Genomic DNA, 12,663 nt, shown 5'->3' on the forward strand with positions numbered 1-12,663 from the left:
TGTAACAAGGCGCATTTAATAAATTACGCACTCAGATAAACTTTGACAATTGTTTGTGGCGGGTGAAAATTGCTCTTTTTTTAAATGAAAGGCAGAAAGACATTTTAAATATTAATGACAGACATTACTTTTTCGCCGTTGTGTTATTTAATGAAAACTAAATGAAGATAAAAGCATTGCGTGTATATGTCTTCGTGTTAGAATGTTTCTTTTAATTTAAATTCTACTCAAGTTTAAGAGTAAACCGTGAGCGAAAGACATTCTTAATGAATAGCTAAAGTGTTACTTCAGTTGAAAGGAAAAATATCACTTTGAGGATTAGATACCAGAGGGATCGTAGAGACCATTTAATTAGTTAAGGTAATCTCGACTACACCATAACCCCTTTTCTACAGGAAACCGTTATCTAACGCTCCTAAATCAGACTATCTAATCCAGAATCATACATCGTTTGCTACCAATTAATTTATTAAGTGGATTACACAGTCACGGATCCCGTAATGTTACAAATAGTTTTGAAATGTGACATTAAATAATCGTTACACACCAAACTAAATTAAAATCAATGTTTTAACAAAGCTGCTCTTTCCTTTGTTTAAGAGTACGCTACTAGACAGTACAATGCATGATCGAGAGGGAGAGCTTGTCACTAATTGCTTTTAAAATCTTTCTCAGCAAGCGGGAGTTAATTATACCCACTTTCCATTGTGCGTGTCAAAAGCCAAAGGGTGTACCATTACAACTCTGTTTATAAAACTAATGATAAAGAAAAATTTCTGATAAAACTTTTGAAATGAGGGGTTCGCGCAGCTGGAGGGCGTTACCGCGTTATTATTACAAAAAATTGTGACTGCCGAGCGATTTATCAAAGCATTAATAAATCTATTTTCACGGAAGGTAGGCACAACCTAAGCCACGCTAATTTTGATTTATCTATTTTCTTAGATCAAGCTAAAGCTATGGTTCAATGGCAGGTGGGATTAATTTAAATTAACCCAGTTAACACCAACATCTGATCAAGTTCCAAAGTAATTCGGGGTCATAATTCGATTATTTCTGCATCAATGAACCACTTCCGCAAACAACAATGCTCATTATTGCCCGTATTAGATAATAAATTTGTGTAGAGCGCCGATCGCATCAATGAATCTAGCCAGGGTGGAGTAAAATCGACTTAGTTGTTTGATTTGTTCTGAATAGTTTTCGACAGATAAAAAACTTTTGGGCGCTGCTAGATCTCGGGTAGTCCGATAACGTTTGAGCTTCCATAGAAATCAATATCTGATAGGTAATATTTCCAATATAGGAGGGTATCAGCTGGTAATCAACGTGACTGTATTGAATTGTTACGGAAAAAGAGATACGGTTTTTTCATAAATTAAGTAAATTGATGCCGCTTTTTCGACTTCGTTGAACAAATTACTACAAAAACAATCCGATTTGTTAGCCTTTTCTATCATTTTAAATTACCAGAAGGATGGAAATTATTGCAGTAATGTCCAGATCGTATAGCACAGGAATATAAAACATAAGTATCTTAATTTTGTCTTTTACTATTTAAATTTTTTCATGTTAATAATGAATTAGTGGGGTCGTAGATGTACATTCATGAGAGTTCTGCTGCTTTATATCTGGACTAAATTAGCTCCTAATTTCACGGTGCTGTCAATAAAAAAAGATCTTCGAGTTAGCACTGGAGTCTGCTACGCTAACTAGACGAGACGACAATGTTTGCACGTTAATAGGTTGTCATAAACTTTAACAAACTTAGTCAAAAAGTGTAGTCGGTACTTTTTTCGCCTGTTGAAGCGTGATCAATACCATGTGCATGTTAGGGCGTATTTTTTTATAAAGATTTCCATCAAGTTGCTCTTTATTTTCGTGTTGATGGTTTGATTTTAATCAGCACAATTAAATGTTTTCTTTATCCATTGATTAAATTATCAGTTTTTAGAACTCAATTTTAAGCGTTAGATCACCGTAAACTGAATTTGCCACATAGTAATACCGCGTGATCAGAAATGACTGAGTCTGTTGGCAATCCTGGATTTTTAGTTGAAATTGGTATCATGATGTTTTCTATAATTTCTGGTTCTCAGGTGTCAAGGTTGACAGATTGTTGACATTTTTAATTACAAAATGTATTCAAAACATAATTTTATTATAATTGACATCTCTTATATAATTACTTCCGTTAGGTCAACATAAACGCAAGAAAAGTTCACATTTTTGTTAAAAAAGTACTGCGAACAGACTCAGTCTTTCTGATCACGTGGTACTAATTAGAATGCATATAACCCAGAAAATTTGTTTAGTACTTGAATTTGGGCGGTTAGTTGATAATTAAGAGACGCTTCTTTATTTGACAGAACTGAAACAAATTATGCACATCTTATAGTTTATTTCAAAATTGTTGTTGACACAGATGAATGTGAAAATTTTAAATAAAGTTGTTAGTACATCAACTGTAGTAATTTTGAAGTTTTTTGTTGCCATTTCAATTGTCTTGTGTGTAATTTTGAGCTTGCTTATTTTTACTAATTTTTAAAATAAAAGCAACGTTGTTTTAAAAGAAAGAGAACGTGAGGCAGTTGTTGTTATCACGAACTTCTAATTTCTCATCATAACCTTAAACTGATAAACTGACATCTAGTTATTTTTTTACAACTAAGTAGAAAGGCGTGTCTATTGTGTCCTCAACCATCTTGAAATGTTAATACGATATATCATTTAGTTTAGAAGAATACACATTTTCAGAGACGTTATACCTGTCCTTTATATTTAAGAAAAATGAGGTTTTGCCAGAAACTAGTCAAAAAAAAAATTGGGGAATGCAAAACGTCGGATATAAATAATACATGCTTTTCGAGATATTATTTCATCATTTCGACAGGTATCATACCCGTAAAGTTGTAGAAAAATTTACCAACAAAGACCCGTCATTTACGTCAAAATTTTCAGGAGATTCGTATATTATAAGCTATACACAGAAGTGGTTTTTGCCACCATTCAATATGGTAATAAGTTATGTTCACATCATAGTGTCATTTATAAGTTATGAAGTTTCAAAATTTTGACAAGTCAAGGCTATTGTTACGAATCTACTTTGTCGTTAAGTTTTGCCTGCAAATTTATGTTTCATCTCTTTATAATTAAAGTAACGCTCTACTAAAGAGTTATCTCAGTGAACTACCAAGCTTTCAAAAAACTTCTTTACGTATGTTTTTATTACACAATTTTGAATTCAATTATATTAAATGACGTAAGAATGTTCCTGAGAGTTTTTTTATACGTCACAGTTATCTATGTTTCAGAAGCTTTTGTTAGGTTCTTTTTAAGACAAATTTTCAACTTCACCTTTTTGTAATAATCTATATAGTTTCGAAATAAACCCATACGCCGCCCCGGTACGACGCCTATGGGCTTTCTCGATGCCTTTCTAGTATGTACGGCAATAATGGGAACAAAAGTCTGGAAGTGGAAGTCACGATGCGTACTCCAGAAAAACCTCGATCACCGAATATCTAAAAGGGAGGTATGGGTTTAGTTAATTAGAGGTCACCTTCGGGAACGATTCATTTAGTCAACGAGAGAATCCAGTCAATTTGCACCGGAATTATTTTGTACATAATAATCCCTGTGTCTTGTAAATTTGTGTTACTGAGAAAAAAATTGTTGAGTTTTACCCGCGCCGACTTTTAATTACCGATCAACGTAACAAAATGTATGTGTATAATTAATTAGAAGTAAGTGTGGATTATACCATTTCATTAAAAATTATAAAAGTTTCTTAGTTTGGATTTTTTTGCGAAAATTTGGTTTCCAAGGGTAAAAAGTCAAAGTGGATATGTTATTTTATAAAATGTAAATATTATTTGCTATGAAAAATTTTGAGGTGACGTATTGTTGGTGGTGATAATAATTAGACAACTTATGGTTGTTTTTTTACCATATACTGTATATTCCTAACATTTCCTGTTAATGACTGCATGAATTTATTCTATTGATGTAATGAGGTACTGCGAAACCGAATGATTTGAAATCTTGGAAATGTTTTAAAATTATCATAAGAATGGTAAATTTTTAATCAAAATGTGTTTATCCCTTATATGCAAAATTTTGGCGAATAAATCCTGTCTTAAATGTGCACAATGTGATGAGTCTACACTTGTGATTTGTCACTGCATTATACAGGATAACTTAAAAAAATTAATGAATCAGTCAATTTATTTTATTGAATAACTTAAGAATTGCAAAAATGGAGACTGTTACAAAATAAACCCATACGCCGCCCCGGTACGACGCCTATGGGTTCTCTAGAATGTACGGAGATGATGGGTGAGTCATCATCAGTCAGGACGACCGGCGGCGGTACCATAAAGACAAGTCTGGAGTCGGTTACCGGAAGTCTCGATTGCGGCGTCCAGGAAAATCTCTAAGCGGCGTTCGAAAAGTCTGGAAGCGGAGGTTGCGATGGATATTCGAGAAAGACCTCGATCGCATGGGTTTCAATAGAGGCCACCTCCTTTTGGTGGCGAAAATTTTAATTTGAATATTAGGCACGGCATGCTAAAATTTTAAATATGTGGCCGACCTGATAAAAAAATCACAAACATTAATAGTTATTCGGTACTTTGCATTAGCAAAATTATTGATATCGATTTTTGATATGTTTTAAAAAATAAATAGTAAATAAAACAGCACTACAGCAACAATTCCAGAGCACGCAGATTTTTGTAAGTAAATTTCAGTTTCTCATGTTTTCTCAACTCTGTCAGTATCAAAGAAAAAAAATCATACATCCATGAGTTTTTCGTGTTTGGTTGTGGATTGGATAAAACGTTGTTTTGAATTGGTGTCTTAATAGCCAGAAAACACTTAAGAAAAATAAAATACTCAAGCTGCGCTTTCGTGTTTAAATATTTCTTGCGTGTTTTATTAGCCTTCTGAGACACTTACACTTCGTCTAGTTGGACGAGCTTAGATGCGATTAAATCACATTAATTGTGTTAAACGCCATTTATTTTCTGCTAATCAAATTTCCATTCTTAATGACATGCATTTCTAAGTACTAACTTATTATTCCCTTTTTGTCTTTGTTTCTGTTTTCATTTTCCTGTTTTTCGATACATTTTATGCATTCGTTCTGGTGAGCGTCAGGTTCTGCCCCTGCAAACCATAAAACATTAATGTGTTTACATTAGAATTGAAATTAAATTTCCAAAAAAAAAAAACAAATTTAAATAGATAGATATTCTAATTACATTCAACACAAAGAAAAGCAAATGAAATTTAACAAATTATATACTTATTAAATTTGAAAATATAGTAGTCACTCACTTTGACGATCTTCGGAAATACAGTTGGGTCCCTTCTTTAAACAATTGAAGTAATATTTCGTAAATTTTTCACTATTTAAAATTTATTCCATGTCTAAATAGTCATAATTTTCGACCGTTCGAACCCAAGCTACGCCAACTGTGGCAAAAAATACAATAAGGACGAACGTCTTCATTATTTCACATCTGGCTGACGAGGTCTATGCACTAATTTATACCTACAGTTTACATAAAAATGGTAAAGAGAGAGGTCACATACGTCAGAGAGGTGAATCGCACAGGCGCACATAGTTTGGAAATGTCCTGGGAACTTGCTTCCATTGTATTCTGAGATTGTGTTGAAAAATATTTTAAAGCACAATGTTAGTAATGAAAATTAATTGTTTCAACAATTAATTTAATACAATAGTAAGATACAGGGTGTCGTATTTGAAATACCGAACTATCGATTTTTAAAAGTTGTAATACCTTATATTAAAATTATATTAAAATTTAATGTAATTGACATTACAACAAAGCGCGTACGTCTGCTGATCTTTCCATAAAATATTGTAACATAGATTTTGAATAAAATTGACACCGAGAAGATCCTTTGTCCCTGATCATATTAAAGTCGTGAGCAGAACTTGACAACTAAAAATAATATCTAACTTAACATGAAGAAGAAGATTGGAGTAGTCATTATCAAAATTTCAAACTTCGTCCTTATACTGTGTTTACTTTTCTGTAAACGATTTAGGATTTCAGGATAACAAGATTTTCAAATGACAGGAATCGACGTGATAGGAAGACACCACTTTAACAATCTTAAAGCGGAGGAAAATTTATTTGAGCATTAAACTTAGCATACACACACCAACTTGGTTTTTAATTGCTGATTACACTGAGCTCCAATTCGAACTTATAATACCCTGTCAATCATTTACGTCGCTGGTGACTGAATCGGCTCACATCTGTTCCTCTTAGATACATATATGAGGCAGCTGTTACATGTAATTTCTAAACTGGAATATATTATAATATTTTGTAAATACACCAGTATTCCATTTTAATGTAATGGAGTATCAAGGATGTGGCACTGACTTACTTATTTACTTATCAACTTACTTATCTACAACCATGGCCCACTAATCCTACTATTATGACCAGTGTTGGGCAGTATCTAGATACCTGTATCTAAAAAAAGTATCTAGATACATTTTTGGGTATCTAGTATCTGTATCTAGATACAATTGAATTTAAGCACAAAATATCTGTATCTAGATACAAAATTAATGGCGCAGATACAGATACATTTTTCTATTTCACTTTTTTTTCAGTAGTCATTAGTTGAGTTATACTAGTAGTAATTTTTGATACTTCATGTTGGTGATTTTGGTCACATAAACAAAAATAGAGGTAAGAGGTCCACTCATAGTGTTCTGTCACGGAAATTTTCATATTTTAAATACCATCATTTCCTACATTGTAGCCTTCAGTACTTATACATCTTTAAATATAATCCTGAGGGGTAATAAATCTAAGCCATGGTAAGATGGTATTTAAAAACCATAAACCACAATTCACTATTACCTGCGTTTTACGCTTATCCGGGGCAATGCATTTCATCTGTGTACTTGAGCAACCCGGGTCCGGTAGGCCCGCTGGTTGTATTTGTGTTATTAAATAAGAGTAATTTTAATAGTAACAATATTTGTTTAAGGTACGTTATTATTTTTAGAAAATAATAATTGCGTGTTACATAATGATTAATTTTTTCAATTAGTACAAATTAGTTCTGTAATCAACTAATCGAATGTTCAATATATACATTTCTCTCGCATAAATCGCATATTTGTTACTGTTTTATACCTTTATTTTTCAGACAAATGTAGCATCTTTTCCTGTTGCCACATGTGTCATTTCTTCACTTTTTCTTTGTTAAACCTAACGCGAGGCAGGCTTGGCAGGTCCGTTTTGCCCTAGAATGTGCCGATTATGTTTAAGTGTAAATCTTGGGCAATAAAATTAATATTTTTACAACCCTCGGTAGAATAATTTATCGTGATATATTCTCAGAAATCGTGAAACGAGATTAAAATAAAATGAGTTTCAACAAAAATCTGAAAATTTAAAGTTGCACTCTGGTGATTCCGGCCTACCAGGCAGCCTTTGATCCTATAAGGGGTTTAAATATCTTTCTAAGAAATTGTACTTATTTTGCCTTATTAAACGGAACCAGCAATTCTTCCTAAAATGTATGTACCTGCCGCACCGGGATAGACGATTACCGGACGTGGTCATAAAAACATCGTAAGCCGATATTGAAGAATAATAATTTATGACAGGTTGCCGACAACAGACCTTCAGCACAGAATAATCATTTCCCGTATTCTTTTGAAATACTAATTTTAATGCTGGAGATAATTATTAGATATACTCAAACACAATTTGGATACTGTAGTATAAAAACAAAAAAAAATATTCTTTTTAAGCGTACATAATAAATATTGCACAATTTGTGACACATCAAACAGCGAAGCGATGGCCTATCTGCAGGAAAAAAGAAAAGATTTTTCAGTCTTGAATAACCATGCTACAGTAAAATGTTTATTTTTTAAATTTAATACCACAATCCCTTCTTGAGCACCTGTGGAACGGGTGTTTAGTAGCGGAAACCAAATTCTGACACCAAGAAGAAATAATTTAGGTAACAATACGTTCGAAATGTTGTTAATTTTAAAAAATTAATTAAACAATACATAAAAAAATACATAAACATGTTTTCGGTTATTTTATACGCCAAAGCTTCAAAAAGTATCTTGTATCTGTATCTAGATACATTTCGAAAAAATCGAAAACAGTATGTATCTAGATACTTTTATCTTCCATGTATCTATATCTGTATCTAGATATTTTTAAAAGGATCTGTCCCCAACACTGATTATGACATCCTTTGTTATGAATTATGATCTCTAACAAGAGGAAATGTACAGTTACAATTACTGTATTTAATTCTTAATTGCCTTTAAAGAGATATTTTAATTCCATAAAAATATGACAAGGCACGATACTAATACGTACAATTTAAATGTCAAATTGTTGCTATTGGTTTCGAAACAGTTGTGACGTTAAGCACAACTTGAACTTGTACTTCTGTAGCATAAATTCCTCTCCCTTGGAAATATATCATAATGTTGTGGAAGTAGTTACGCTCATGGGTAAATAAAACGCTACCTTACCTTACCTTCCTCTTGTATGTGGCAGATTCTGTGAAACATTCTTTGTTCCATTACACCATTTACGATGTAACTTCCAACTACAGTGATCCTTTGATGTTCATTTGCGAACGATATTACACCGAACTTCTTTATTAAAGAATTGAATTTCATTTTATTACTAGAGCGATTCATTGAAGTGAATAACTTTTTTAAGTTAAATTTTAATTTGGTAGCTTATTTGAAACTCTTTCAAAGGAATAAGTCGTTTTACTTTGGTATAATCAACAAAAGTCAGTCACTCACGAAGATCGTGGAGAGACCATTATTTTAAGTTAACCCACACACTTCCTTATGGTTTCTTAGACCTGGCGATAGAGCCGTTAGCTATACATTTTCTAGATGAATAGACCAAAAAGTGTTAGAATTGTAATCTAAAATAATTATTCCGTAGATAAAAATATTAATCTCGTAGAGCTACTAAGTAATACAATTTTTGGTAAAATTATTCGATTTATTGTTTTTATAGTCTCATTACTGTAACGGTTAAAAAACTATTTTATTTTAGTAAATAATCATCTGTCATACTAATTTTCTAGCTTCTGTTTGATTAAAATAGTGGCAACAAATTAACATTAATTTTGCCAATTTAGCTTCAACTCAAACACAAACAAGCGTATTCAAATAGGAAATATCTCGTCTCTGATAGGGCCTTTGATGTTATTGGTTCATAATTATCATTAATCAACCAATCCATGAATTTATTTTGTGTAGAAATGGATACTCTTTTTGTGTGTTCGCAAATATTTGCCTATCAGAGTGTTCTTTACAAAATTCTCTGGCCTTCTTTGGGAGTAAGATTAGCACAGAGTTCACGCTTTCCTCTGAAATTTTATATGGCATGCAAACAAATTCACCCTCACAATTATCTTCTTTGTTTCCTGTTTTTATAAATTAAGTTCAAAGATGAACAATGCACCAGTCCGGGGATTGTGGACTCAACGAAAAAAAAATCGCGAATAAGACGGACTCATTCTTAGATGATAAGTGACGTTTACTAAAATCTGCTTATTCCGTTGGTCTCTTTCGTATTTGTAATTTTACGTGTACGAATCTTAGTCTCCGGAAGAATGATTACGTCATTTCAAAATGTTCGTCCGTCCGTTCGTCTGTCTGTCTGAGTAAATTTTTTTAGCGTACATAGGGTGTCCCAGAACATTAATTTATCAGCCTCTAGTATATTAACACGTGGATTTTTTCGCGTTTTTAACAATGTGAAAACACCGCCACTAAATTTATAATTAAAATTCTTTGCTTGTGGGCTTTAAATCTTTCATGACTTAATGAGTATTGGACAATCCGTCAGCAGAATATTTTTGTTGATCTTGGAGGAGAAACAATAGTCCCTATTTCGTCTTTCATTGTCTTTTCGGGAAAATCAATATATCTCTTCTGAAGACAAGAAATTAACCTTCCTTTCATCTAACTTGTCCCCGATATCCCTGCTTCAATGCTGTTAGATTGAGTGGCATAATGAATAATACCTAATAAGAGAAGTTTATTTTAGGTTTGGAATCAACTGCGAGTTAAATCATCATGGAAACTGTGCATTCAGATTCTTGTGGTAATTTTTTTTTTTAATACAAATTGTACTCCTTTACGGGCAACTGTATGAGTGAGTATATCATCTTTCCTAATAATTTTGCTGCTCTCTCGCCATTTTTCCAACTTTATCTGTGCGAGTTTTTATTGAAAGACCACATCTGCAAAAACAGGTTTTAACGGCAAAAGCATGTTTTTATTCGTCACGTATCCTTTCAGAAATTTACTTCTTTAGTTAGACTAATATCGGCTTCTCTATAAGATATGTTCTCTCGCTTGATCTTTCCGTTTGAAGTCAACGTTCTTAATAGCATATGCGCTTCGAAAAATGAAAATACGGAAAATAATCTTTAGTTACGTATTGCGACATATTGTTGGAATTTATTGTATACATTACTTCTCCACTTATCTGTCTTCAAATCTAATCATTTACGAAATGTTTTATCATGAGAAATTGTATTTTTTCCTCGTAGCAGATTCGAATTTTCTTATTTAGTGAATTCTCCACATTCCAAAATAATGAGCCAAATAAAATTCTCTAAGTTTATTTTTTACAAAAGGCTTCCCGAAAGACTGGCAACATTCTCTTCTATTTCAGGCGGATTCAACTTACTTGGGCACTTAACGTTTAAGCGTTTGCAAAAAATTATAAAATTGATTTTTATTTTTTTTTATGATAACGAGATACGCGAATTAATTTGTTTAACCGTTTATTATGCTTATGGTAAAACCTTTCACAGATTTCACGGCCTTCGCTTTTGTAGGTTCAAATTTAAATTGTAAAATGTTGTTACAGAATCTTGATTTTTTCCCAAAAATGTGGATGTTAAAGTAAAAAATCAAGATGGATTCATAATCTAGGAGTGCAAAAGTATCTTATTTTATAAAATTTAAATCAAATTTACTATCCAACATTTAAAGAAATCATAGGTGACGTCATAAGTTTTACAAATTTGACGTATGTCAAAAGAGAGTAAAATGAAAGGCTTGCTATGTTTTTGCATTTTTTTTTCATTGTTTGCTTTGATGAAGAATGTTTTGTAATTTTTATTTCTCGAGCGTAAGCGAAGGAAGTATTGTAATCGGGTCTGTCGCTCGACTTTCCACTTTTATGTTGTCTCGACCTTTCATGACCTCTAGAGTACGAACAAATAAGTCTCCCGTTTCCGTTTGTCTGTCCGTGTGTCTGTCCGTCTGTCTGTCCGTCTGTCCGTCTGTCCGTTTGTCTGCAAATAGTAAAACGATTCCCACCAATAATGTAATGACGTCACTTCAAAATTGTACATAGCAAATGTGTTTTAAATTATATAAAATAACATAGCCCTTCACATGTACTTCATGACCAAGTGTTGACTTTTTGCCCGAACGTCCGGATTTTTGGAAAAAATCAAAATTATAAAACAACATTTTGCAATTTAATTTTGAATTTACAAAACCGAATGCTTTGAAATCTTGCAGATGTTTTAAGGATATGATAAACATAACACATTTTTATGCAAAATACATACATTTAGTTATACCCTCCAAAAAATTGATGACGTCAGCCCAAAATATTGCCAAATGAATCCTATCTAAAATGTCCAAAATAGGATGAGTTTTTTGAAAACTTTGAAATATTGCAGACGTTTTGAAGTTACTGTAAGCATTCGTCCTTTTGGTCCCTTTGGTCCTTTTGGTCATTTTCGTCCTTTTGGTACTTTTGGTCAATTTCGTCCTTTTCGTTCTTTTCGTCCTTTTCGTCCTTTTGTTCATTTCCGTCCTTTTCGTTCTTTTCGTCCTTTTCGTCCTTTTCGTCCTTTTCGTCCTTTCTGTCCTTTTCGGTCTTTTCGTCCTTTTGGTCCTTTTGGTTCTTTTGGTCATTTTCGTCCTTTTGATCCTTTTGGTCCTTTTGGTCATTTTCATCCTTTTCGATCTTTTCGTCCTTTTCGTTCTTTTGGTCTTTTTCGTCGTTTACCTCCTTTTGGTCATTTTCGTCCTTTTCCTCCTTTTGGTCATTTTCGTCCTATTGGTCCTTTTCCTCCTTTTGGTCATTTCCGTCCTTCTGGTCATTTTCGTCCTTTTGGTCCTTCGGTCCTTTTGGTCAGTTTCGTCCTTTTCGTTCTTTTCGTAATTTTCGTCCTTTTGTTCGTTTCCGTCCTTTCTGTCCTTTTCGTCCTTTTCGTCCTTTCTGTCCTTTTCGGTCTTTTCGTCCTTTTGGTCCATTTGGTCCTTTTGGTTCTTTTGGTCATTTTCGTCCTTTTGATCCTTTTGGTCCTTTTGGTCATTTTCATCCTTTTCGTCCTTTTCGTTCTTTTGGTCTTTTTCGTCCTTTACCTCGTTTTGGACATTTTCGTCCTTTTCCTTCTTTTGGCCATTTTCGTCCTACTGGTCTTTTTCCTCCTTTTGGTCATTTCCGTCCTTTTGGTCATTTTCGTCATTTTCGTCCTTTTCGTTCTTTTCGTCATTTGGTCCTTTTGGTCCTTTTGGTCATTTTCGTCTTTTTTGTCCTTTTCGTCCTTTCCGTTCTTTTCGTTTTTTCCGTCCAT

General features: G+C 33.1%; 1 protein-coding gene across 1 annotated transcript; it reads right to left on the bottom strand.

The window, feature by feature from the left end:
• Positions 1-10,266: 10,266 nt before the first annotated feature.
• On the bottom strand, positions 10,267-12,663 carry LOC135135618 (uncharacterized). The gene is made up of 3 exons (XM_064064709.1): positions 12,452-12,663; positions 10,366-10,441; positions 10,267-10,299 (listed from the first exon to the last, which is right to left on the bottom strand). The coding sequence occupies exons 1-3, from the start codon at positions 12,661-12,663 to the stop codon at positions 10,267-10,269; spliced, it is 321 nt and encodes a 106-aa protein (XP_063920779.1).

The sequence above is a fragment of the Zophobas morio genome, unplaced genomic scaffold (genome assembly GCF_036711695.1).
Source record: "Zophobas morio isolate AGI-343-1 ecotype UQ-CSIRO unplaced genomic scaffold, CSIRO_AGI_Zmor_V1 ptg000024l, whole genome shotgun sequence".
Taxonomy (NCBI): domain Eukaryota; kingdom Metazoa; phylum Arthropoda; class Insecta; order Coleoptera; family Tenebrionidae; genus Zophobas; species Zophobas morio.

Bases quoted from the DNA above. Each gene is read 5' to 3' on its own strand.
- LOC135135618 (XM_064064709.1), bottom strand. From the start codon at position 12,663: ATGGACGGAAAAAACGAAAAGAACGGAAAGGACGAAAAGGACAAAAAA. The intron at 10,442-12,451 runs GTAAAGGACGAA...TATGCTATTAAG, and splicing joins ACGAAAATGTCCAAAACGAG to AACGTTGACTTCAAACGGAA. The intron at 10,300-10,365 runs GTAAATTTCTGA...CTGTTTTTGCAG, and splicing joins ATATTAGTCTAACTAAAGAA to ATGTGGTCTTTCAATAAAAA.